Source organism: Xylaria bambusicola, assembly GCF_022495145.1.
Source record: "Xylaria bambusicola strain CBS 139988 unplaced genomic scaffold F5B22scaffold_13, whole genome shotgun sequence".
Classification (NCBI taxonomy): Eukaryota; Fungi; Ascomycota; class Sordariomycetes; order Xylariales; family Xylariaceae; genus Xylaria; species Xylaria bambusicola.
This window is the reverse complement of record NW_025953566.1, coordinates 232,906-256,976: the sequence shown is the minus strand read 5'-3', so window position 1 is coordinate 256,976 and position 24,071 is coordinate 232,906. Positions and strand designations below refer to the sequence as shown.

Below are 24,071 nucleotides of genomic sequence, written 5' to 3'. Positions count from 1 at the left end.
TTGGTGGTAATTAGTTCACCTTCCTGCACTTTTGGACTACAGATGAGCATGTCTTCTCGCTCTGCGGGGAACTGGGTTTAACCTTTCAATAATCCGCTGCTGCCACACTAGGACAGGATAGAGGCCGCGTGTAGTTGCTTAATTCAAGGTGCAGGGGTAGGAGTGCTCTGCTCATCCTCCATTGCGAGTTCAGCCTGTGCTTGCAGAGCAGGTGCGTGTTCCGTCGGTATGCGGACCAGAGTTTGGGGCAGTGGCAGCTCGGTTTCTTCGATACTAGGTTCATCACTTTGTGCTGCTTGTGCGCCAGGGATTTTAGCTAAGAAAAGTCAATATCAGGGACAACAGAAGTTGGCATGCATATAGAGTCTATGGGTTCCCATACCCGACGCCATATTAATGGCTTGTAAAACATTATGCCAGTTGCCGATCACAGTTGCAATCGCTAGAAACACGAGTCTATTAGATTCTGATTCGGCCGGTCACATATACACTCGACTGTAGGCTCACGTACCTTCTGTCCCGTCAGACAATGTTGCCAGCTTTTGCTGTAGAGCTTCCATCTGGTTTGCGACGGCGGCACTAAGATCTCGAAGTTCCTTGAGATTCTCCAACTCGGCCTTTTTCTCATCTACACGCGCTAGGAGTGTCGCTGACTGGCCCGTAGACTGTGCGTTGGAATTACCACTAGCAGACCCCTGGCGCATATGGCCGGGCAGCGTCCTCGTCGAAAAGGCCATGGTGAGTGAACCCCCTCAGATACAGGCCTAGTCCACAAAGATACCTTGGCTCTCAACAACCCTCAATGTGATGTAGACTCGCTTTACAGGAGTGAGCTATAAGATAGCTATGAGGATGAGAGAATACCAAAGAACCAATGGCCTTGTCTAGAAACATTGATATAATTCTGCAATGCAAGTCGAACGCAGCTGTTGGTCGTGCTGAAGATCAGCAAGTGTCGTTTGAATGGGTGACGGCTCTTGAGAGCCGAGAGAGGCACATGGGTACTTACGAGTCAGAGGCTGAAGCGGATATGGCGCTAGTTCGTTTTAGGGGGTTTGTGCTTGTGTTGCCCTGACAACATCCCTTATTGTATTTCACTGGGTGGAGACGCACCACTTTTGACTTGGCAAGCCGGTCGGCAAAGCTTGACCAGATCTATCTATCATCGTCACTGTCCAAACAAATCACTGCCTTCCCATGCGCATCAGATGATAGATGCCTCACATTTGAGCTTCAATTCAGTATACTTACAGCGCAACAGCTCAATTGCCGCAAACCTATCTCATTAGATTCCAGGACCTTGCCATAGGTGCCTACTGAATGAATCTATTTACGCCATGGCAAGACTCAATGAGCCCACCGTGTCAACAGACACTCTAGAAACATGTAAGTAACGATCCTTTGTTTGATATACGTTGATCTCGTGAGGTGCTGATTGGTATCGTGGCTATAGTACGTCGAAAGTTCCTCCGTCAAAATAGAGACATCGCCCGCATCAATTCAACACAATCCCTCAAAATTCGAAATCTCGAGAACGAGTGTGCGCGACTCCTCTCCGAGAACCTCCAACTCCGAAGTGAAACCTTGCGACTGAAAACAGAGCTCCAAGGTAGTCATGCCCATAGAGTAGCCGAGCATGCGCTCCAAATCAAGGAGAAGATGGAAGCCCAGCTTGTGGAATGGGGTGCTATGCTCGCTGGACTTGGCCATGAGCCCCTACCACGGAACAGGTCTCCAAGGGCGCTGAAAAAGCCCAGGATTCAAAGAGATAGCATTGGCCGATCTCGTGTATCAGACTGGAGGAGACGAGAGACCATGGGGTCAATGGAAGATTTGGAAGCAGCAGCACTTCAGGAAGGCCGACTACCACCACTTTGGGAAAATAAAACGTACCCCCGCGAGACACTAAGGTGAGATTATACAAGCGCGCATTGCTACTCGGCGCTGACATGATAATAGTGGCGACGAGATTCTGGCTTTATGTTCTGAAGCGGAGGAAAGCACAGATTCGCTCGAACTTGGCTCTCCGCCAGTATCACGATTTGTCGACGAAGACCCTGCCAAACTTGATCTGTCCACGCTTTCGAAGCTACTGAAGCCTGCTATGAGCGAATCGGATACTAGTAGCCCGGAAGATACAAGTCATAAGCCAGCATCCTTTCCTGTTCCACTGCCAGTATCTACAACAGCCCAGAATACCCTTGAAGAGAAGGACAAGATTGAAATTGCCACGACAACTACAAGCAGTAGTACTACTCCAGGACCTGATTTGAATAATCAGGTTTTGAAGGCCAATCTAAAAAGGAAGAGTAGAGAAGACGACGAAAAAGAAAATGCCCCGTTGAATAAACCACCAGTACTTCCCGGTACAGCAGCCAAAAATCAGCTTAGCAAAACTACGATTGGAAAACCAAAACTTTCAGACCGACCGATCAAAGAACTCCCTACTAGCAAAAAGGATATTCGGGATAAACCTTCGCATGCACAGAGAAAGCCACTGAGCGCCAAGAGCTCGAATGAGGCTCTCAGTTCTCCGAAGAAGTCAGCACACGCTCAGGTTGAAGGCAAAAAGGCGAAATCGAAAGCGGCGGAGAAAGGAGACGAGCCAGCTAAAAGTCACGTAAGGCTTTCGAAAGAACCAGCGCCAATTGAAATACCACCACCTAGTCTACCGGAAGCTGCCCTCCCTGTTGACATTGAGCCCGAAAGTCTCTCAGCCGAACCGACCGTGACCGCCCCGGATTCACCTGAGCTGTGTGCTATAAGGGAAGAGATGAATGACACACCGCCCCCCGTTGATATCTCGTCGAGGGGAGAGACCACGCGAGCTAACCGGCGTGCTCGAGCGGCTGTCAGCTACGCCGAGCCAAATCTTCGAGATAAGATGCGAAGGCCTAATACGAAACAACTCTTTGATGCAGTGACTAGTGAAAACAAGAATGCTCGTCGGACTAGCCAATGCCAAAGAGATGAGCCACCTTCCGCTACCTCTTCGGTAGCCAAGTCCGGGGCCCGATCAGGATCCTCTCGCAAAGACTTCGCATCACAAAAGATTTCTCATGATGGTTGCGGGGACATTGATATGATGGCAAGCCCCCTAGCTCAAAAAACCACTCGTACATCTACTCTTGAAGAGCTCCCAAGTACTGTCTCAACTCACAGGAAGAAGAAAGATTCAGCAACAACAAATCAAACCAACAGGGATGATGAAGCACCGGGCAGTCCAATATCAAAGGCTGCGAACCGCCGCCTCAAGGAAATTGCGGCCCGGGAAGTTGAGGTTGCCAAAATGTTTGACGAAACTGATGTCTATGAGTTCACTGAGTCGTCACCAAATGATATCACGAAAGAATCAGCGCCGGAAGATAAGAGTAGAAAGGCAAAAGGTGGCCGCCAATCACGATCGCGAAGATTATCATCCATCGCCAGCGATGATTTGCGGTTCGACGGCATTAACGTAAGCGAGATGGCAACCGCCAAGAACACGAACTTTCGCAAACGAGCCTCCATGGCCGCCATCAGATCCGCCAAGAGCGACCTCGAGTACCTCAGGGATGAAAGTCCTTCCGTCGAGGGAGATAGCGTGTCCACGGCGGACAGCGAGGGGACGATAACCCGTGAGAAACCAACGAACAATCGCAGGCGGACCGCCATGATGTGATATGATAATGGACATGCGCACACGCACGCCTTGCTTTCTTAGCTTAACCGTCTTATTATTGCTTCTCATTTTACCGCTGAGTTAACTGGTGTCTGGAAGCGGGATGGGAAAACTGCCTCATTGAATAACGAACGCTAGATTTACTTGTTTTTCCCACACGGCGTTAGATAGTGAGCGAGCTGGATATGCTCCTTCAGTTTGTCTAATGCTGTGGCCTCATTCATAGCGTTGGAGTACCGCGCGCTGTTTTAGTCTATAGGATATTATGATACCAAGCCAGTTCCGAGATTATAATGCAGTTTGTTTATTATGTGACGTTTTGCTCCGTTGTCTGTGGTTGTATCCCTTGATTGTTAGAAGGTGTTAGTCACCATGTTTCAATACTAACATTTTTGAGATAAGAGTTCCCTCTTCACAACCCGTCTGCCATTTGGAGGTGTATCGCACTGCGCTTGATGATAGCAATTGTCACTATCCCAGTGTACAATATGAGTATAAGCTATCTGAAACTAAAATTGGCCTGGAATGACTTCTTGTAATCCCGAGCTCTCTTCTATCTCAACAAACATATCACAAGCTCATGTTTATCGCACGGAAAATGTCATTGGTTTTAACTTGATTACATCATGTCTTACGTTGTCTTTGATGGACAATCTAATCTCACAGCTAAAGATACTATTATTTGCGCAAAAACAGGGCGAATTTGGAAATGATCGCGGTTCATAGATTAGCTATTCGTTATCTTGGGATATCTCATGTCTCTCGTTAGACCAGCAATCTTTCACACTCATGAGGAGCCTCCTGTTGGCTCTACAGGTTTTGTGTAAGTCACTTTCTCGACCGCCACGTTCTCTACGCCATTAGCATCTTTCCTCAACTGATATACGTAGAGCGTGAGTGATATTCCTTGTACCTGCGAGGATTGATCAGCATACATAATCATTATTAACAGCTTATGAGTGGAATAGAACTTGATGGCTAGCCATCTAGGCTGGGATGAACCCCATTCCCAATTTAGGAAGGAGAAGGAGAAGGAGAAGGACACTCACATCCATTAAGCAAAAGCTCGGTACCATTTCCTCACCCTCCTTCGTCCAGCCTGTTGTGTAGGCCCCGGTTGCACTGCCGGGGTTGACGAAGAACTTGTCCATGTACTCGAAGGCGTCAAAGCGGTGGGTACCGCCCCAACATAGCACATCGACATCGAGTTTGTTCGCCTCGGCTAGCAACAGGTCGGGTTCGGTGGACACAAGCGTAAAGCCTTCGACGAAGCCGATGCGCAGCGATCCGTGGGTAACAACCTGCGAGAGCGGCAGTGACGTGGCCTCTACATCGAAACGCCCCTTCACGATCTTAAGGTCCGGCGCAATCGATCGTAGGTACTCGTATGTATGCTTGTCTGTCAGGTTCCCTAGACATAGTGTCTGTCCAATCTTGCCAGGTGACAAGAGTTTCTTGAACTAGTGACACGGGGACGCCTTGTTAGCGGCGCACAATGCTTCTTGCGATGGTTGCGTAAGTGTAGGTACGTACCTTTTGCGGTATATCAAGTGCTCGGTCTGGTATATGTAGGTCCCCAATGACGAGGATTAGGAAGGCCATTGTGTGGGTGGCGCGTCTATGGCGCTGTCTTGCGGGCTTCCGAGGGCCGTCAGGAGAGGGAAGAGTGAGCGAGGTTGAGCAGGTGTTGATTCTTAGTTGCGTCGCAAGTGCTGGGAACTGGGTGATAATCGAACGTAAAGTTGGTATGCCGAAGAATTGTCGTGGAAATTTCACCAACTAGGTCCTGTGCTGTACCAATGTTTTTGTAAAGCTCCCTGACGGCGCGTGGATCACATCACGGATGCCTGCGCCTACCAGAAGCTCTAGGGATTGACGTTGTTACGCAGCCACAAGAGAGGGAGAGCTCGAGCCCCTCAATTCGAGCTAAGCATTGAACCAGGAGACCCCTGTCAATTGGTAGGTAACTGTACCTACTGGTAGGTAGTGCTGTGCATTGGTACCTACTCTTATAGTACCTAACCTAGAGCTAGGTACCTACCTCAGAGCACTTAGTTCATGTAAAGTGCGCTGTCCACGCCAAGGTACATGCCTACCTACAGTATATCTACCTAGTAGGTACCGAGATACGGGGATCTGGAAGCTTCAAGTCCATCCAACTAATTATCCAGCGGAGCATAAGTAAAGATACCAGGTGAGGAGAGTAACATGGACGAAAGAATAGATAAATTAAATCCATGAGAAGATGAGAAGGCGACTGGGCAGTAGCTGTTCGATATTCAACCGTGACGGAACCTTAAGGCGTCAGCATATGGTATGTCACTGCAGCTGCATGCCTGACACTCCAGATGTCAAAGATTCAAATTGTGAAAGCAGCAATAGAAGAGTTTCTATATATATATATATATATAAATAGAAGCAGTTCCTATATGATTTATAGAACTAATACACTGACGGTAAATATGTCTTTCGATATCAGCTCTCTCACCTTTCGACTTTTTCCTATTCAGCGAGTAGACAGGGGTTGTTAGCTTTACATAGTAGACAAGCTTGACTGGATACTGGATACTCTACTATGTAAGCACAGGACGCTAAATTAAATGTTTTGCTTTTAAACCCATGCCGATGGCGGAAGAGCAATTGTTAAGTAATCAAATGAAGCGCGAGGTTCGGGGAATAAGATGCCCATGTGTCGTCGAAAAAGGAATTTTCTCGGCATGCAATTGCTACTGCTTTTAAGAGAACAGTCTTCATTGAGACTCAATCTTTCAGCTGATGACAACAACGGCATATATGCAGCCGAAAATAAGTGTGGGAAAATTGATGAATCAAGAATAAAAAAAGATCGCGAGGAATAAACCTGATCTTTGTCGGTATAGGATTCCTTAGTCGCTCGCGATCTAGTCTACCCGTCTCGGAAAGGCATCCGACCCTCCTTGGCGGTTAAGTATTCAGCTGGATTCCCTCTTTAGGTACGGTATGCTTCCTGCCCCTCCAAATGTCTTTGCCCAGGAGCCCCTCTTGAACTCTCTCCATAGCGCATGTGCAGTATGGCTTATTCAAGGTTTGCCAGAGCTGTGCTCGGCAGCACGCCCCGCCTCGGCATCGGTGGGAGCCCGAAGATGGTGTCTAACAACAACCCCGCGTTGCGGCTATCCATTATATCACAGCACCTCACCGGCCAACCTCAACCCTCTTTCAGCACTTCCAGCCCTTCTTCTTGCCACAGTCAAAGCCGCAGCATCTCATCGTCACCGCCGCGCTCGAACATGTCGTCCCAGCCAAGTCATCCCACCTTGTTGATTCCGGGCCCCATCGAATTCGATGATGCCGTGCTACAGTCCATGAGCCACTACAGGTCTGTCCTCCTTCCCCCTGTTTTACTGAGACATGAGATAACAGAGATATTCTGACCTACATCCAGTGAGTCGCATGTAGGACCCGGTTTCGTCGCGACATTTGGAGAGACACTTTCAATGCTTCGCAAGCTCTTCCAGACCACGTCACCATCATCGCAACCATTCGTCATTTCCGGGTCCGGCACTCTGGGTTGGGATTTGGTAGGAGCCAATTTAATTGAGTCTGGCGAGAATGCGCTTGTTCTCAGTACCGGCTACTTTGGGGATAACTTCGGCGATTGCCTCAAAGTCTACGGTGCCAATGTCGATATATTAAAGGCCCCAGTCGGAAGTCGGCCGCAACTCCCTGAGATCGAGCAGGCGCTGAAAAGCAAGAAGTATAAGCTACTTACCGTCACTCACGTCGATACGTCTACCGGCGTATTGAGTGAATTGAAGAACCTCTCAGAAACGGTTAAGCGCGTTTCCCCCGACACATTGCTCATCGTGGATGGTGTGTGCAGTGTTGCTAGTGAAGACATTGACTTCGATGCCTGGAAGCTGGACGGTGTCATTACAGCGAGCCAGAAGGCTATCGGATGTCCCGCTGGTCTGTCGATATCTATGTTCAGTGGCAAGGCCATGGAGGCTCTGGAGGCGAGAATGAGCCCACCGGCTTCTTATTTCGCTTCTATGAAGAACTGGCGGCCTAGTAGGGCAACTCATTACTACTACCCGTATTTAGCCGATAGCTAACACGAGTCTAGTTATGCAAAATTACGAGGCGAAGAAGCCGTCGTACTTTGCTACACCATCCCCCCAACTCGTCCACGCCTTGCACACGGCCCTGTCCCAAATCCTCACAAAACCCCTATCTGAGCGATTTGCGAAGCACACCGAAGTCTCTGACAAGATCAAGAAGGCTGTCACGGACCTTGGACTAAAGCAAGTTGCCAGCAATTCCGATGACCAAGCCCATGGCATGACCGCCATCTACCTGCCTGAAAGCGTTAAGGCGACAGATTTACTCCCCAAGCTCGCAAACAGCGGCGTTATCTTTGCTGGTGGCATTCACAAGGAGATCGCAGCCAAGTATGTTCGGTTCGGACACATGGGTGTCAGTGTTGTAAGTTGAAATCATCAAGCTCATAAGACATAAGCACATTGAGTCGGGACACTAACTTGCAACAGACCGACCCTGCGCGGGGGGATATTGACAAGGCAATCAATGCCCTCAAAGATGGCCTCACGGCGTGTGGATATCAAACTTCATAAGTGACGTCATTTAAATCGAGCGAAGCAGCAACACCGCATAATTATGCATCTTGTAACCACATATTTCCAAAATTACAACACTAGAGCACATAGTCATAAGACTAGGTATTTACGGGGTTACGGGTAATTCAAGGAAAGGATGTAGAGTAATAGACAGTGCGGGTATTTTCAGAGTGTCAATATAATGTGATGGGTTTGAATTTTTTTAAAACCTTGGAGAAATACTCGACTAAGCCATAGTATTAAACTCAGCAGTGGCCAGTTCGTAACCATCTCCAGTAAACATCAAATCATCTATTGGCTTTATGGTCAGATTAATGTGGTTATAGAGACCGTAGCGTACCTAGTATCTTTTCAGTGATTAAATTGGGTGCATCAAGCCATCAACGAACATTTTTGACTTTCTCTAATGGTCAACCTAGTGGACTAGTGATGATTAGGCGAGACATGTATGCGCTTACCTACTCGGAGCTGTTATTATCAAGGGCCGTTTGCTGGTGTCGTACTCGTTTGTTAGCACTGACGAACCTTTGTGAGATCGGAGGCTCATTTGATAACGCTACATGTAAGAAAGCCAGGGAGAATGAGTGTGTCACCTGTCTGAAACGGCTTGTGCCTTTTCAAATGAAGGGATCTAATAATCTCAATGGCATACCACTGATGTCAAAGTAATATGGAATGACTGCGGACGTATTAAGGAGGAAAAAACAACATTTCAATTTGAAGTTAGGTTAAGATATGTTACCCTGACCTCCAATTACTGGTCCTGTACAGCATGGACATGGAATTCTACTGTATTTGAAAGGTTAGCAGATTATTCCACCACAATCTAAATTTCCTTCCCCGTGAAGAATGTCGTAGCAGCTATAATTTCTGTGCAAATGTCTCCTACTGAATTAAACGTTTCCTTCACATGGTAAAAATGCTGGGCGAATTGACTGACCACAACTACTACCATAACAGCTCATGGATGACATAATCATGGTTAAATTAAGGATGTCAACACTCAGCTATCTACCTACATAGTACAGCTCGGAGCTTAATATTCCACAATTGTGGAACTCGGCAGTATGAGGTAGGTATACTACATAGAACCGAGTATATACATACATATGTAGGTAAGCAATCAGGCAAGTCAGCCAGAAATCAGACAGACACACAAAGGCCGGCAGAACGGTACCAAATGAGCTGAAGCCGGAACCAGCCCTGTGCTGCACGAACCTTTACTTATATACATACCTAAACTGATACCCATGATATCTACATACATGTATGTGCCTATCAATGGAGGTATACCTGCATAGTACCTAGGTAGGTAACTAGAGCAAGTACCTACTCTGTAAGGCACCTAACCTACCTGGGTCTAAGCAGCTTGGGCAGTCGCCGGGTTCCCCTCCCCCACCTGCGCACACCTACAAAGTACCTACTACCGATACAACCAGCCGCCTCTCGCTTTTACCAACGCTGCCACCGAGCCGTCTCTCATCCACCTAATCTCGCCAGCCTTTGATCTCTGCCCACCCGATCATTCATATTTTGCCTTTCTCAGACCTGGAGTTTGTCTCTTGGCGATATCTGTGTTGTCGAGCCCTTGCGACCACCGTTAACATCCGAGCAGCCGCGTAGTTCCCTGACCATTTCTGCCTCCATCTGCCCCGTTATTGCAAGCCTCCCGCGATCGTGAGGCGTCATAGCCTTCTTTATACCAACCCCCCCAAAGTTCCTCTTTGACCATGGCGCCCAGTATCGAGGAACTGGACCTCATGGTCCAGTCTTTCTATGACGCTCGAGGCGAGCAGGTACGTCGGCGTACCGTTTTATCCAGCTTTTTTCCTCTTGTCTGCCAAGTAGGATCCCAGCTTCTGTCGCGCCAGAGCTACTAACGCCGTTCTCTTCCCCGCCTTAGCAAAAAGCTGCCCAAACCGCCTTGAACCAGGTTAGTGATGCGCCCGCAAGCTTACCCTCCCCTCAGTGCGACTGTTGACACTTGTGCATATAGTTCAAGGAGGATCCCGACGCCTGGCTTCTCGTCGACAAAATCCTCAGCGACTCGAAACATCCCCAGACTAAATGTGCGTCTTAAGCTATATACATAGTACCTCGGCTCTGTATTAATGCTGACACTATGCAGATCTGGGTCTACAGATATTGGACAATGTTATCATGACAAGATGGAAGGTCCTACCCCGCGAGCAATGTCTAGGTACTTTTGTCTCCTTGAGTTTGAGGGGATATTACCATGACTGACCGTCGTGCAGGTATCCGCAACTTCGTTGTGAACTTCATCATCCAGGCCTCTAACACCGAGGAGTCCCTCAAGACACACCGGACGCTTCTCAACAAACTCAACCTTGTTCTCGTATCCATCCTCAAACAAGAATGGCCTCACAACTGGCCAACCTTTATCAACGAAATTATTGCTGCCTGTCGGACCAACCTGTCCATCTGCGAGAACAACATGATAATTCTCCGCCTCCTTTCCGAAGAAGTATTTGACTACTCTGCCGACCAGATGACATCGGCCAAGACGAGAAACCTCAAAACAACAATGTGCAACGAGTTCTCGCAAATCTTCCAGCTCTGTCAGGAGATTCTTACATCTGCCAACCAGCCGAGCTTAGTTAAGGCCACGCTAGAGACGCTTTTGCGCTTTTGTAACTGGATTCCTCTCGGGTATATCTTCGAGACACCCTTGATAGAAACCTTACGAACCCGTTTCCTTGAGGTCCCGGAATTCCGCAATGTCACACTCCAAGTGTTCACGGAGATCGGTGGCCTAGTAACCAATGGTCCAGGACAACCAAATACCTACAGCGAGCAGCTAGTCAAGATGTTTGTCGATGTCCTCACAACTATCGCCGGAATCATCCCTCTAGATCTCGACCTTAAGTCTACCTACCCACAGAGTAACACCAGGGACCAAGAGTTTTTGCAGGATCTGGCCCTTTTTTTGTGTAACTTTTTCGGGCAGCACGTTGACGTAAGTTTCCTAGATTCCCCTCGTGAAATGGTCTACTAATATCAGTTTCCAGCTTGTTGAAAAGCTCCCTAACCGTGACTTCCTTACGCATGGTCACTTCTACCTTATTCGAATATCCCAAATTGAGGACCGCGAAATTTTCAAGATCTGCTTAGACTACTGGTTGAAACTCGTGCAAGAGCTGTATGAGGAGATGCAAACTGCCCCTATGCAGGATCTTAATTCAATGTCTATAGCAGTCTCGGCTGGATCAGGCAGTGGTGCTATCAACCCTGCAATACTCGAAAACTTACCACTTCGAATGCACAAGTATAAGGAAGTGCTATCCAACCTTCGTGTGGTCATGATCGAGAAGATGGTCCGTCCTGAAGAGGTCCTCATTGTTGAAAACGATGAGGGTGAGATTGTCCGCGAATTTGTCAAGGAGAGTGACACAGTACAGCTATACAAGACCATCCGAGAGTGTCTTGTCTACTTGACACATCTCGACGTCATAGACACAGAAAATATCATGACAGAGAAACTTCAAAAGCAGGTAGACGGGACCGAATGGTCTTGGCACAATTGCAATGTCCTATGTTGGGCAATTGGATCGATTTCACTAGCTATGAATGAAGAGACGGAGAAACGTTTCCTAGTCACAGTTATAAAAGACCTCCTGGGACTTACAGAGATGAAGCGTGGAAAGGATAACAAAGCCGTTGTTGCTAGCAATATCATGTATATCGTGGGCCAATACCCGCGTTTCTTGAAGGCTCACTGGAAGTTCCTTAAGACGGTCGTGAATAAGCTCTTCGAGTTTATGCACGAATCTCACGAAGGTACGTTATGAATATGTACGTTTGACATCAATTCTAACAGAATGACAGGTGTTCAGGACATGGCCTGTGATACTTTTATCAAGATCGCACGCCAGTGCCGAAGGCATTTCGTGGCTTTGCAGCCCAGCGAGAATGAGCCATTTATCGAAGAGATCGTTCGGAGCCTCCAACGTATTACCTGCGATCTTACTCCGCAACAAGTCCATACATTTTATGAGGCTTGCGGATATATGGTAGCTGCCCAGGGCAACAAACACCAGCAAGAACGGCTATTGGCTGAATTGATGAATGCGCCTAACGCTGCGTGGGATGAAATTATCAGGGCCGCCACATCAAATCCCCAAATTCTAGAAGATGCCGACACCATCAAGATCATCGGCAATATCATGAAGACAAATGTCTCGGCCTGTTGCTCGATTGGCCCTTACTTCGGACCCCAGATTGGCAGAATATACTTAGACATGTTGCAAATGTACCGTGCAACGAGCCAACTTATTTCCGAAGCTATTGCTCGTGATGGTAAGGTATATCGGTGACTACATGGATGACAACCCGGCTAATTGTGTTAGGCGAGTTGGCGCCGCGAATGCCCAAGGTTCGAGGATTGCGAACTATCAAGAAAGAAATCCTCAAATTGATTGAAAGCTATGTGGATAAAGCCGAAGATCTGCAGGCAGTGCGCCAACAGATGGTTCCCCAGCTCCTCGACTCTGTCCTCGTTGACTACAACCGTAACGTTCCTGGTGCTCGGGATGCCGAGGTGCTAAAGGCCATGTCAACAATTATCACACGACTAACAGTAAGCTGATCAACCAATAACCCGCCCCATTCGCTATAAATGGGACAGAAAACACTAACCACTTAATAGGGTCTCATGGAGGATCAAGTCCCCGTTATCATGCAGAATGTCTTCGAGTGCACACTGGAGATGATTAACAAGGATTTCTCCGAGTTTCCCGAGCACAGGGTAGAGTTCTTCAACCTGCTCAGAGCTATAAATCTTCACTGTTTCCCTGCCCTTCTCAAGCTCGACAATCGCCAGTTCAAATTCGTCATTGACGCTTGTATGTGGGCAAGCAAGCATGACAACCGGGACGTTGAGGGCGCAGGGCTCAACATGTGCTTGGAACTTGTCAGCAACATTGCTGAGAAAACAGATTTGCAAACTGCTAACGCCTTCTTCCAACAATTCTTTGTTACTATCCTGCAAGACGTGTTCTTTGTTCTGACAGACCCTGATCACAAAGCTGGTTTCAAAACCCAGTCATTATTACTAATGAGGATGTTCTACTTTGTACTCCCTGCTGATGGGACAACACCAAAGATACAAGGTCCTGTATATGTTGATCAAGCACCTGCTGGGACCAGTAACAGAGATTTCCTCGCAGACTTCGTTGGAAGGCTCCTGCGCAATGCTTTCCCTAACCTTCAGGCGTAGGTCTCCTAACCGCTGGTACGTACCCAATATCAAGCTAATATGTGGCACAGGGTTCAAATCACTGCGTTCATAGAATGTTTATTCACACTAAACAGTTCGTATGAGAAGTTCCGTCTTCAAGTCCGCGACTTCCTTATCTCTCTCAGAGAATTCGCCGGAGACAACGCCGACCTTTTCGTTGTTGAAAAAGAACAGGAGGCTAGAGACAAGTTGACAGCTGATCATGAGCGACGTGCCAAAGTTGGTGGTCTCCTAAAGCCATCAGAGATTGAAGATGATGAGCTATGATTGGATTAACGAATTGAGGAATGAGTTTGCGCGGCATCGGAGCCCAAGTTAGCACTCCTCAGATCCCAGTCAAGCCATAAGATGGGCAGCTGGAATATCTCCGAGTTATGATACACTCTGGGTAATGGAGGACAGTCTAAGCAGTCGCTCCTTTTCTTGATTGCCTCGCCACGTCGCCGCGGAACTTGGCTGTTCAAAACTGTATGTGATACCAAAAAATGATAGAAGTATATGTCTGTGAGGTAGCACTACCGCAGACTGCTTGGACGATTCGTTTGAGAGAAACCTGGCGGCCTTACTCCTTTCTCGTTTGTCTGAGAGTATGGAGGCGGCAGAGAGGTGTGGCTGTTGGAACTCCACGAACAATAAATACGATGCAGTTGTTCGTACACCCGAGCCATATGCATCATGGAGAGGCAGTAGCTGGTCCTGAAGGGTCCACTATAGGGCATGAAGATATACTCGTCCGATAAGGTTTCGGAATGAGAGAAGTAGCTATTAAAGACAATTGACTAGGCAAAAGACCGTCAAGGCGGATATGCCAAATACTAGTCAGTAAATTTCACCCTTTTCCCATCAAAAGATCCATCAAGTATGAGGATCATGTGTGAGTGAAAGTGCTAGGTTATATAGAAATTCAATGTTAGACTACCAGTTCTCCATATTTCGAGACGTGCCATCCACTATCAAGTTTCAATCTTGATCCCTCAAACAAGCGAAACACTAAAGGAGTGACAGTAGCAAACCTTTTTGATAAACTCCTGAGACTTCTTGACAATGCAAAGAATATGTATGTTGCTATATTGCTTATAAACTATCTCCACTAAGTACAATATCGTGATTTCTGAATAGCTGTGTGCACTTGGCCTCACTCCATCAGGTAGCCGTGGACAACAGAAGTGCCAGTAACTAGCTACTCAAAGTTGCTGAGTGGTTGGCATTATGGCGAGGATTCAGTCAAGGGGGGATGAGCGGCATTGGTAGTATGATTGACGTTGGCATCGAGCAGCATGTCTTCTTCATTCCGCGGGGATATGGCAAGCTTAATATTTAGGTATGTGGCACGTTTACAAAATTGAGTTCGTGAGTCACGAGTTACTGTTAGTGCAGCGGAACTTTCATGTCGATATAGAATGAAGACAAGCACTCGTATTGAGAAATCGCGGAGATGTTTGTTTGATAATTTAATTTCTTTACCCCTAAAGCATCATTTGATTGAAGGTATCTTGCTATATCATGATTCTCTTCCGATCAAAAGGGGTTGGATGGGCCAGGTGACTCAGAGATGGTGGCCAACTTTGCTCCTCTTGCTAATAGAATGGAGGGCCCTTTGAGGGCATTATGATTTCGAACACGTATAGTAAGCTTTAAGGGACGGCTTCGTGCGTCTTTGATGGCGCTCATTAATTGCAAGGATTTTTACTCGGTTACAGCACATAAACTCATAGATGAATACTTATAGATCTCTAAATTGATTATAGGGGCTATCAAGTAGTGGGAGGTATATGATGATGGAATCGATCAGATCACCATCTACTAAGTCTCCTTCGACGCTTTTTATTCCTTGAACTCACGGCAATATATGCTGGGACCCCAAGTCACAGTCGGCAATGCACTCCCATTCATCCAGGCTTTGCATGATTCCATCTGAATCCAAGCATGGTAGGGGGTTTATTTTCTACTCATATTGACACGCCTTTAAGGTCTAGAAGAATTGGTCTTTCAATGTGCCGTTCAGGGTAACTTCACGCCCCTTTCTGTGTACGCCCATCCCACGACGCAACCGTGGGGTCTCTCCCAAGCCTCACAATCCCGAATGTCTGTGCGCGTAGGCGAGCACCCGTCGCAAGGCGATCTCAGCACTTGGCGGAGGTGATCTGGACTGGTCTATGGCCTGTTATCGACTGATTTCGCGCGAGGAGGAAAACTCTGAAAGCAAACAAATAGTCGCACACATGCTCAGCCAGTCATTCTGGTTCATTGGTTGAGCCTAGGAGTATGGTTTGTCCATCTGAATGGGCGGATCAACACGGGGGCGCACGACAGGAAGACTGGCGTTTATGAGGGTTTATCCTCGGCCCCTTTTCCCTCTTTTCATGTAGAGGTGAAGCGTGGGACGAAAAAACTGTGTACATCACGCGGGCAAAAGCAAGTAGACACGAGGCAAACATTCGTTTCTAGAGAGGCGGTGGTCGTGCATGCAATAACGGGCGAGCGGCAATCAAATTCAACGACAGCCCGAGTGCTTTCGTTACAGAGCAGAGCATAACCTAGGTATTTTACACCCTTCTTCCGTCGTATACGCCAGGCACTCCACTACTAATTCTCCTTACGACTGCCAACGTGCACGGTGGACGGAAAGGGTGATGATGAACGGTTGTCAACAGGGGTAAAGGGGGACGAGAACGGGTTGCTGTCATCATCACCGCGTAAGTGGCTTCCCGAGCTTATTTGGTGAGGTAAGTGTAACGAGTTTGTTGGGAGCACTACATGGAACCGGAGGGTAGGGCGAAGGTGAGAGGGAGGGCAACAGATCGTGATTTCGGACGGTTGCTGTTCTGGTTTCTCGATCTGCTGCATACTCGTGCTACGGTGAACGTATGTACATAATGTGATTTGCATGTGTGTATGTGTTATTATGTAGGTATCCTTTACGTATACCACCCGGATGAGTGAATCGAGAGGGGAGGGGGTCTGGTTAGAAGAGATCTTGGAATACAGACATCTGTATCTCCTGGTTGGTTCTATTAGTGCCACTGGATAATACGTTTTGTTTCTCTCCTCCGTCTTTGTCATCAAACCACGCAAACATGGCTGAGGTCGACGTAGCCTGGGTATTTGTGACTACACGCTGCATGCAAATATGATGCACACGCACAGATGGTACATTGAATTGGAATTGTAATTTGAATGCGGACAGTCTACTCCCGAGCGGCTCAGTGCAGATACAACCTAGAAATTCAAATGATAATTTCGCATGACCGGGCTTACTGATCTCATTAAAAGCGAGGCTATATCTCCCATGCTTCCTCGGAAAGTGAAGTTTGCCTACCTAGCCCCCTCCCTACCCATCCAACAATAACATTTACTGAGCAGCCTGCATGATTTGGGCGTGTAGATTAGGCAGGTCTCTCCTATCACCATGTCGTTTCACATTGCGTGCATATTATGAGAGACATGTGAGTTTGTGGGTGTGCGGGAGGTACTTTGAGCACCTTCAATACCTCCTTGTCTTACTACCAACGCCAACGCCTACCCAGTACCTACGCACGAGCCAGCCGAGGCTTAGATGAACAAGAGGAGATGCCACCGGCAACTAAATTACTTACTTTTCCTAGGCTTGCGTGTATTATATTGCCTGCCACGAGAGAGCGTCGGATATACATGCATGTTTGCTGTCGGTATTCTCACCTCACTCTGCAATGTACATTATATGTGAAGCGAAGCGAACACAAGGGGGTTTCGCCGTCTATGGATTGTTTCGAGGAATCGGGCTACTTCTGCTCCGAACAAAAGACCACACACTTACCTCGGGCCGCTTACTGAGATACGCACATAGAGATACCGTTGTTTGTGTTTCCTGGTGAGCTTTGCACCCAGCTCCACGGGTTGGGCTGGGGCCGGACTGGGTTGTGACTGTGACGGGACACATAACCACTAGTTCTCACGGGATCTGCTCACCACTTTCGGCGCCACCATGGTATTGGTATTGTCACTTGGTGTAGAGTCGGTTACAAAATGTGGATATGGCGCACAGCCCTTTCCGCTCACCTTGACAGGGCGGGTATGCCGCTCAGCTAGCCATAACAGTAGGGAAATCTCACGCCATTCATCTCACATTACTTATCCCGAAGCATGAATACCCACGGCTCTGGGTCGAGAAGGATTCCGGGGTCTGCTGCGGCTGGTAAATTTCTTGTTTCTTGTTCCTGACGTGAGAGTGTAGGTGTGGGCGCGCATTGTATCGTTATGTTACCTGCAGCACAGCACGAAGGATTGCCGCTCATATCCTTCAACTCATGACGCTATATTCAGGAAAGGTCGGAATATGCGGTATGCTATGAAAAGATAGCTTCGTAATCTCGTTGAGCACGTTGAATTTAGCGCCGACAATCCTCTTTCGATAGCCGGCGGATCCCACTCCTATGATAACACTATGGTGGCACCTATTGTGTCCCCAAGGCTCCCTTCCTGTGGGTTTCAACAGCCTGGTGTGTATTGGTCGGAGAGCGATGTTGTTGCTATCTGGGCTGAAGTGCAAACCGGAGTAAGGGCGCCAAAAGCGGCAGGCCTAGGCCGAGACGTTAGGTAGTTTCGGCCATCAGACAATCAAGCCCAGACGAAAAGTTTATGTGTGTTGGTCAGCACGCCGAAGGTGCACCAAGCCACGGAGCTGCGGTTGTAAGCTAACAATATTCAGGCTAGGGGGTGTGCGTGTGAGAATGCGGTGGTGGGTGTGCGAAAGAGAGAATGGACCTTTTGTAACGGCAGGCAAACCAGACCAACCCAGATCCAGGTAGAACGAAACAGAACAGAGCATGATCTGGGTGTATAGAAAGCAGCTATCACCGAATTGGTAGAGCAGTAGTCTAGCGAAGTTCCAAGTCCAGATACCTAACTCAGGTGGTGTCGTTTGTGAGTCTACGTATTGAAATTCTCAATTCTCGTGAAGCTGTTCCCCTTCCCTCTTCTTCAAAATACAAAAGTCGGTTTTTTGGTAACGGAGAGCCGGGCATACAGGGTGGCGCCAGAGCGTTACCACGTTGTCGGCGCGCGTGGCGGCCAATGGGCAATTGACGATGGTTTGACGAGGGGTCCGACGATGGATGAGAGACGAATCCTACGGGATCTCTCACGATGTGGACAGACTAAAGTATCCACGTACTAGCTCTAACTACTTACGTGCACCAGTTCGGCGGCTTGCCGATTCTTGGCCTGCCGCCCCAAAACCGATCGCCGTCCTAACTCAGTCTGGCTATTGACAATCGCGCAAGGCTACCTATACCACACTATTTCCAAAACGGCGTGGACAGTAATCTCGACGGGGCGTGCTGCAAGGACAAGAACTCAGCTCTTGGTCGCAAGTTGTGAGTGGATAAGAGCAGCATGTCTGTCTGCAGGTAAGCGGCGTAGGAATAATGTGTGATTTCAATGCCGCAGACTGGAAAAACAACAAACAAATAGACTCAATTCAAGTGTTCGTCCTACACTAGTATCAAGTCTAGCCCCCTTCCTTCAGGGGAGAGCAAAGTCTGTGAATAGTCTCAGGCTCTCAACTCGGTTACTGTCGGTGAGCGAAGTTGAGGATTGGTCAATTGATTGATAATCGGTGCTCTTGAGACCGGTCCACCACATAATTCTCATAGTATGCACCTACCTACTTAGTAGACATTACCCTACAGTAGTTCGCGGCGGGAAGGGCGGCATGCCCGCTCTGGCCCTCTTAGACATGACAATCTTGGAAAACGAGGGTTGGTTCTAGCCCCAAAGGCACGTAAGACCAGCTGGCGAAATGAGGTTAATGGCATTTTGGTTGTGTTTTATTTTTGGACCGCCAGCTACACCCAGCTTACAGTAGCTTATTGCAAAACACGATCAAATTTGAACGAAATGGTTCATGCAAGGAAAAAAAAAAGTTTCAAAAAAAAAAAATCAAACAGCGTATCTGCCAGACGAGACCAACTATCAACCAATACGAAAAGGAAGGGGAGGGGTGTGTGCAATAAGAATCGAGAGACGGTCAAGTTTCAGGCCGAAATCTCTTCTCATACCTACTTACATAGCAAAGACCTTGTACTGTACCTAGTTACCGAGTTTCCGTGCCATATATGCTATGCTACAATGTTTTATGCTTCGCCGACGGCATCGCCCATTGCAGTATTCCGTGTCGCAGCTGACATCGTACAATGGTCTAATAAGATGAATGCACAGTTGCAACGCATATTGGCAAAGGTGGCGTTGCTCTTGATTTTCTCCTCTCTCACCTTTGTCCCACGGAGCTTTGGCCGCGACGTATCATCGTATGCGACGATGATAGTTTCCGCCGGAATAAAAGTTGGCGAGGACAAGGGATGCGCAGGGGTAGGAAAGAGACTGCGACAGCTGCAACAGGTCACAAGATCAATTTCATTCCAAGCCTAGGTATTCCATTAAACTTACTGCACCTAGGTATCTGACCTACCGGCACCTGGTGCTGTTACTATCACTACTACTGTATGCTGCATGACGGTCTGTCTATCTATCTGTCTATGGCCTATTCACCGTCGTGTAACCTGATAGATCACGTCACAGGACTTGCCCGCCGGCGGTTCTAGAGTTTTTGCCCCCCTTGTTTCTGCGCTGTGACCAACGAATTTAGGCCCACGGCATAACTTCTATATGGTTAACCAGCATCGGCTTCGTGGGATACGAGATACAGTCCGCTGGGTCGGTTGATAGGATGCCATTCCATTGGAGTGAATGCCTTGGGAATGCCGTAGGGATAGCTGGCGAGCTTGAATATGCTTCTATTACTACGTCTGACAAATGTGCGTAGATCCAGGTATGACAAGACCATCGGCACATGCAGTAGCCCAGGCGAAGGAATAAGGGCATTAGAATACCTTAATATTGCCTACTGCCTCGATGATATGATGCACCATTGTCTCCTGGCAGTTGTCACATCGTTGATCATCAAAAAGACGCAGCCGGACTATTTCAGGCCACTAAACCCTGTCGAAAGCATGGTTGATATTCTTGAATACCTGGGGCAGTACTGGGGGAAGTGTGGAAGTCTGGGGAAAATCCTGGGATGACCCCTGTGATCTGGGGCACCTAGCGGCGCACAATTCACACGCCCATCAGTCCACTAGTCAATCAAAGGCTTTCGACAATCGAAGCCCCATGCACTTGATATGTATTTCTATGCAGATTTTACCTTCGATCTTCATGATGAAATGCCTTGATTCGCGCCGAGAGCGTTTTTATCCGGCCAGAGTCCGGCATAGCATGTCTTATCGTAGCGTGGACGACGGCGAAATATATCTCCAAACGAATGACAAACGTACGACCGTGACTACAGCATTCTGGCCAAGTCCGGGTCTGCTCAATTGAAAATCTACCTACCTATTTTTCTTTCGGTACACTTGAAGGATCCTATGTACGTGATAAATAAAATAGGTAGGCATCTAAGATCTGCAGCACACACGGACATGGCCTGTCGCTAATGAAAGCCACGGACTCGTCGGATATGAAGAAGCAATCTTTTCCTCGTTGAGCCAGCCACTGACGACGCACGACAGTACCGTAGTAGGTACTGCTCTCAGTCGCTCGACTAATCCCTGTGCACTCTGATTTTAGAGATACCTACCATACCGGTATTGTCGACTAATTCTCCAATTCCTACAACATGTTTACTGTATGAGGAACACATACCACCTAGTCTACCTACCTACCTACCTAAATCAGCAAGCTTGTTGACGCTGGCCACAGTATGACAGCGCAGCAAAACCCCAGACCACAAAGAAATCCTGGACAGACCTGGGGAGCCAAGGTTGAGCGACGTACGAAGTAGGTATGAAGTACATGTTGCTAGCCAGGCAGGCAAAGTGGCTTGCGGAAGACGCAGAATAATGCGGGGTGTTAATTTCGTGTTTCTATTCGCCAGCTACTGAACAGAGAGTGGTTTCATGTCGCCAACCACCCATCCCCCGGTTGCAAGCAGCTTTCGACCAGCCAATTGCCCGCTTCTTACTGCGCCGGCGGCCATTTTACAGCCTTGACGCCCTTTCCCACCCCCTACCTACACTAGGGAATACGCATGGTGAGTGAGAAGAGGTGTGCGGCGCGCGTAACGTACATAGTAATGCTACAGTGTCACTCTGAGGTGTTTGATCACTTAAGGGCCGAAACGGCTTTTGTTTCTCGGCGATATCTATCGCTGTTGATGAGAGGGCCGCATATACGAATGGTCGTCGTCGTCGTCGTCGTTGTTGTTTGTGTCTGGCACATAATACAACCACTTCAGTACGCTACACTTCGGCGACGGCTATTCTGTGCGTGTGGTATAGTTGTTACATCGACGCCGAGTACGTCAGACAGCAGCACTTGGGGGAGTGCCATCCTTGTAGTGAAATCATGCACGACAGGACCGAATATAGTAGGTATGCGTGTCATGACAGCGCCCGCTGGAGGTCCTATCAAGGGTATATGGATAAAGTGTCTAGCAGAGGAGAGAGCAAAGCGCAACATGCATGCCAACACTGTGTTATACGATAAGAATTGTGAAGGATAACATGGTATCTTCTATTGTCGTCTTAGCGACTCGTGGTCGGGCGTCATTCTCATTCCTGGGACCTCCCTAGTTCGCAAGGTGTCGTCACTCCGTAATCTTGGAAGTTATTCGCGTGGCCCTGCGATGCTGTGAGCCTTGTCGCCGTTCATGAGCAGGGGAAGAATCGGGATGATCCTTCTTGGTAGTCCGACTTGCTACGTCACTTGATAGTTCACGTACTGCTTTACCGTTGGAAACATCGAACATTCCACATGGCTTGAGAACTGCTCTTCTTGAAAGCCCCGCCTCTATACACCATGCTCGAGATTTGTCGGTGACAAGCTGTCACTGACATTGTCTTGTCTTTGGTGCTTCAACTCTGAAGTATGGCGCTCACTTCTCTATGAAGAGCACTGTATGGAGTAAGATTGATTACAAAGTCTCGCGCGGGTGAGAAACAGGAATGGTTTCAATATAATTGCAATGAAGAGAAGTGGAGTATCGTCAATTAGCGAGATCGCTTAATTCAGCCCATGTTCTTTCTTTTGGTCTCATCACGTCAGTTCTGGTTATCTCGGCCGACTGGGCCTTGTTGCTAGGCCGAAACCACGGACTTGGGGAGAGAAAACGGAGCTGGGTTATACAATCGGGGCCCCTACTGACGCATCATCATCAGCCGATGAGGGGATGCGGATGTTGGACACGCCGGCGACCCAAGAGCGTGGTTCGCTACGGAGTGTGCTAGGGTTGGCAAAATGGACCGTACCTACTAAGTACCTTGCTATAATCTCACGTTTTGTTTTCTCATCGTATAACAGTGGCACGTGGGAAAACATCATCTTACGTACCGTCTCAAGAGCATCATCGGTACCGAAAACTAGGTTGGGTTTCTAGTGAAAGGCGCGTCATGCAACAAGACGCTCTTGAAGTTCATATCTAGCCTCTGGCCTACTACTAAGGTTAGTCGTCACTAGTATTCGGTCTTCTGACATGCTTAGGTAGTACATAGGAGGTGTCTACTCTAAATACAAATCCCGAGTTAAAGAGCCCCACTGCACCTTAATGATCTTTCCTCGACCGAGATAGATGTGATGTGGTATGGTAAAGTCAAGATATGGTACGATTCCATCAATCGTGACCCTGGAAGATATTGACGATACCTGGAGAGCATAGGAGTTAGTGGAGGAGTTAGTATAGGACTGTAGCTAGTCCAGTTACTGTTAGCTCGCGTTTGATAACCCAAACCCAAGCGCTCAGTAAGTAACTAATCTTAGCAACTTAACCTCTATCAGTCACTCATGTGACCTGGAGCGTATGCGCTTGTTGTCGCTACGCCACTTGCTTGCGTATAAAGTACTACTTAATGCCCGACGGGGTTTGGTGCCCCCTGTCTTACGAGCGAAAGGAATGGAGAGATGGGTGATGGTTCTTCTGCAAGGGGCTGGCGGAGGACCGCTGCCCGATATCTTGAAAGCCAGTGGCATTGTTTTCTTGGATGCATATACCATGAGATAAGGTAATTACTGCGTTGGATATAGTTCGCGTTTTAGGTCGCTGTCTGGGTGGTCAGCCGCTTGACAAGAATGTAAGCGACCTACCCTTCGCGCGTGGTGCCTGCGTCTGAGGGAACCCTCAAACGTCGTGATGACGGATGGGGGTAAGAACAGGAAAAGAAGAAAAAAAAAATTTTCTCTTCCCAACCGTTGAACGTGGCTTGTGGCGAAAACTGAACCGGCAGCATGACTTGCATGGTATAGAATTGCCTGATAACGTCTCGATGGCCCAGCTTCTCTATTGATTGTGTATTTGTTTGAAAGCTTAGCCTATCGGGTGTTCACCTGTCCGGAGGAGCCGATTGACGAGGAAAGCCTCCTAAGCAAACGAGGCCGCCCACCTAATCGTGGCGTTTCTCTTGTGGCTACCGAGGATATTGCTTTTGACATTTCAAACGATGAAAGTCCGGCTCAGAGAAGATCGTGAGGCACTCTAGACCTGGATGGGACGCACCACCATCCTAAT

The 24,071-nt window shown here is 48.1% G+C and overlaps 5 protein-coding genes across 5 annotated transcripts; 3 read left to right on the top strand and 2 right to left on the bottom strand.

Moving 5' to 3' along the window:
• Positions 1–8: 8 nt before the first annotated feature.
• F5B22DRAFT_76186 (DASH complex subunit Dad2-domain-containing protein) lies at positions 9–1,022 on the bottom strand. Its single transcript, XM_047980548.1, has 3 exons — positions 512–1,022; positions 383–442; positions 9–316 (listed from the first exon to the last, which is right to left on the bottom strand). Exons 1-3 carry the CDS (start codon positions 735–737, stop codon positions 144–146), a joined length of 459 nt encoding a protein of 152 aa, XP_047832307.1. The 5' UTR covers positions 738–1,022; the 3' UTR covers positions 9–143.
• A 1-nt stretch (position 1,023) lies between these two features.
• On the top strand, positions 1,024–3,960 carry F5B22DRAFT_76213 (uncharacterized protein). Its single transcript, XM_047980549.1, has 3 exons — positions 1,024–1,386; positions 1,454–1,910; positions 1,960–3,960. Exons 1-3 carry the CDS (start codon positions 1,338–1,340, stop codon positions 3,659–3,661), a joined length of 2,208 nt encoding a protein of 735 aa, XP_047832306.1. The 5' UTR covers positions 1,024–1,337; the 3' UTR covers positions 3,662–3,960.
• A 308-nt stretch (positions 3,961–4,268) lies between these two features.
• Positions 4,269–5,538, bottom strand: F5B22DRAFT_600266 (vacuolar protein sorting-associated protein). Its single transcript, XM_047974506.1, has 3 exons — positions 5,195–5,538; positions 4,711–5,121; positions 4,269–4,574 (listed from the first exon to the last, which is right to left on the bottom strand). Exons 1-3 carry the CDS (start codon positions 5,261–5,263, stop codon positions 4,449–4,451), a joined length of 606 nt encoding a protein of 201 aa, XP_047832305.1. The 5' UTR covers positions 5,264–5,538; the 3' UTR covers positions 4,269–4,448.
• Positions 5,539–6,658: 1,120 nt separating this feature from the next.
• On the top strand, positions 6,659–8,717 carry F5B22DRAFT_600262 (alanine--glyoxylate aminotransferase). Its single transcript, XM_047974505.1, has 4 exons — positions 6,659–7,019; positions 7,086–7,711; positions 7,767–8,125; positions 8,191–8,717. The coding sequence occupies exons 1-4, from the start codon at positions 6,703–6,705 to the stop codon at positions 8,272–8,274; spliced, it is 1,386 nt and encodes a 461-aa protein (XP_047832304.1). The 5' UTR covers positions 6,659–6,702; the 3' UTR covers positions 8,275–8,717.
• Positions 8,718–9,579: 862 nt separating this feature from the next.
• F5B22DRAFT_654105 (CRM1 C terminal-domain-containing protein) lies at positions 9,580–14,359 on the top strand. The gene is made up of 10 exons (XM_047979776.1): positions 9,580–10,073; positions 10,181–10,210; positions 10,274–10,346; positions 10,406–10,477; positions 10,533–11,254; positions 11,307–12,075; positions 12,124–12,594; positions 12,645–12,874; positions 12,944–13,509; positions 13,564–14,359. The coding sequence occupies exons 1-10, from the start codon at positions 10,008–10,010 to the stop codon at positions 13,799–13,801; spliced, it is 3,237 nt and encodes a 1,078-aa protein (XP_047832303.1). The 5' UTR covers positions 9,580–10,007; the 3' UTR covers positions 13,802–14,359.
• Positions 14,360–24,071: the final 9,712 nt, after the last annotated feature.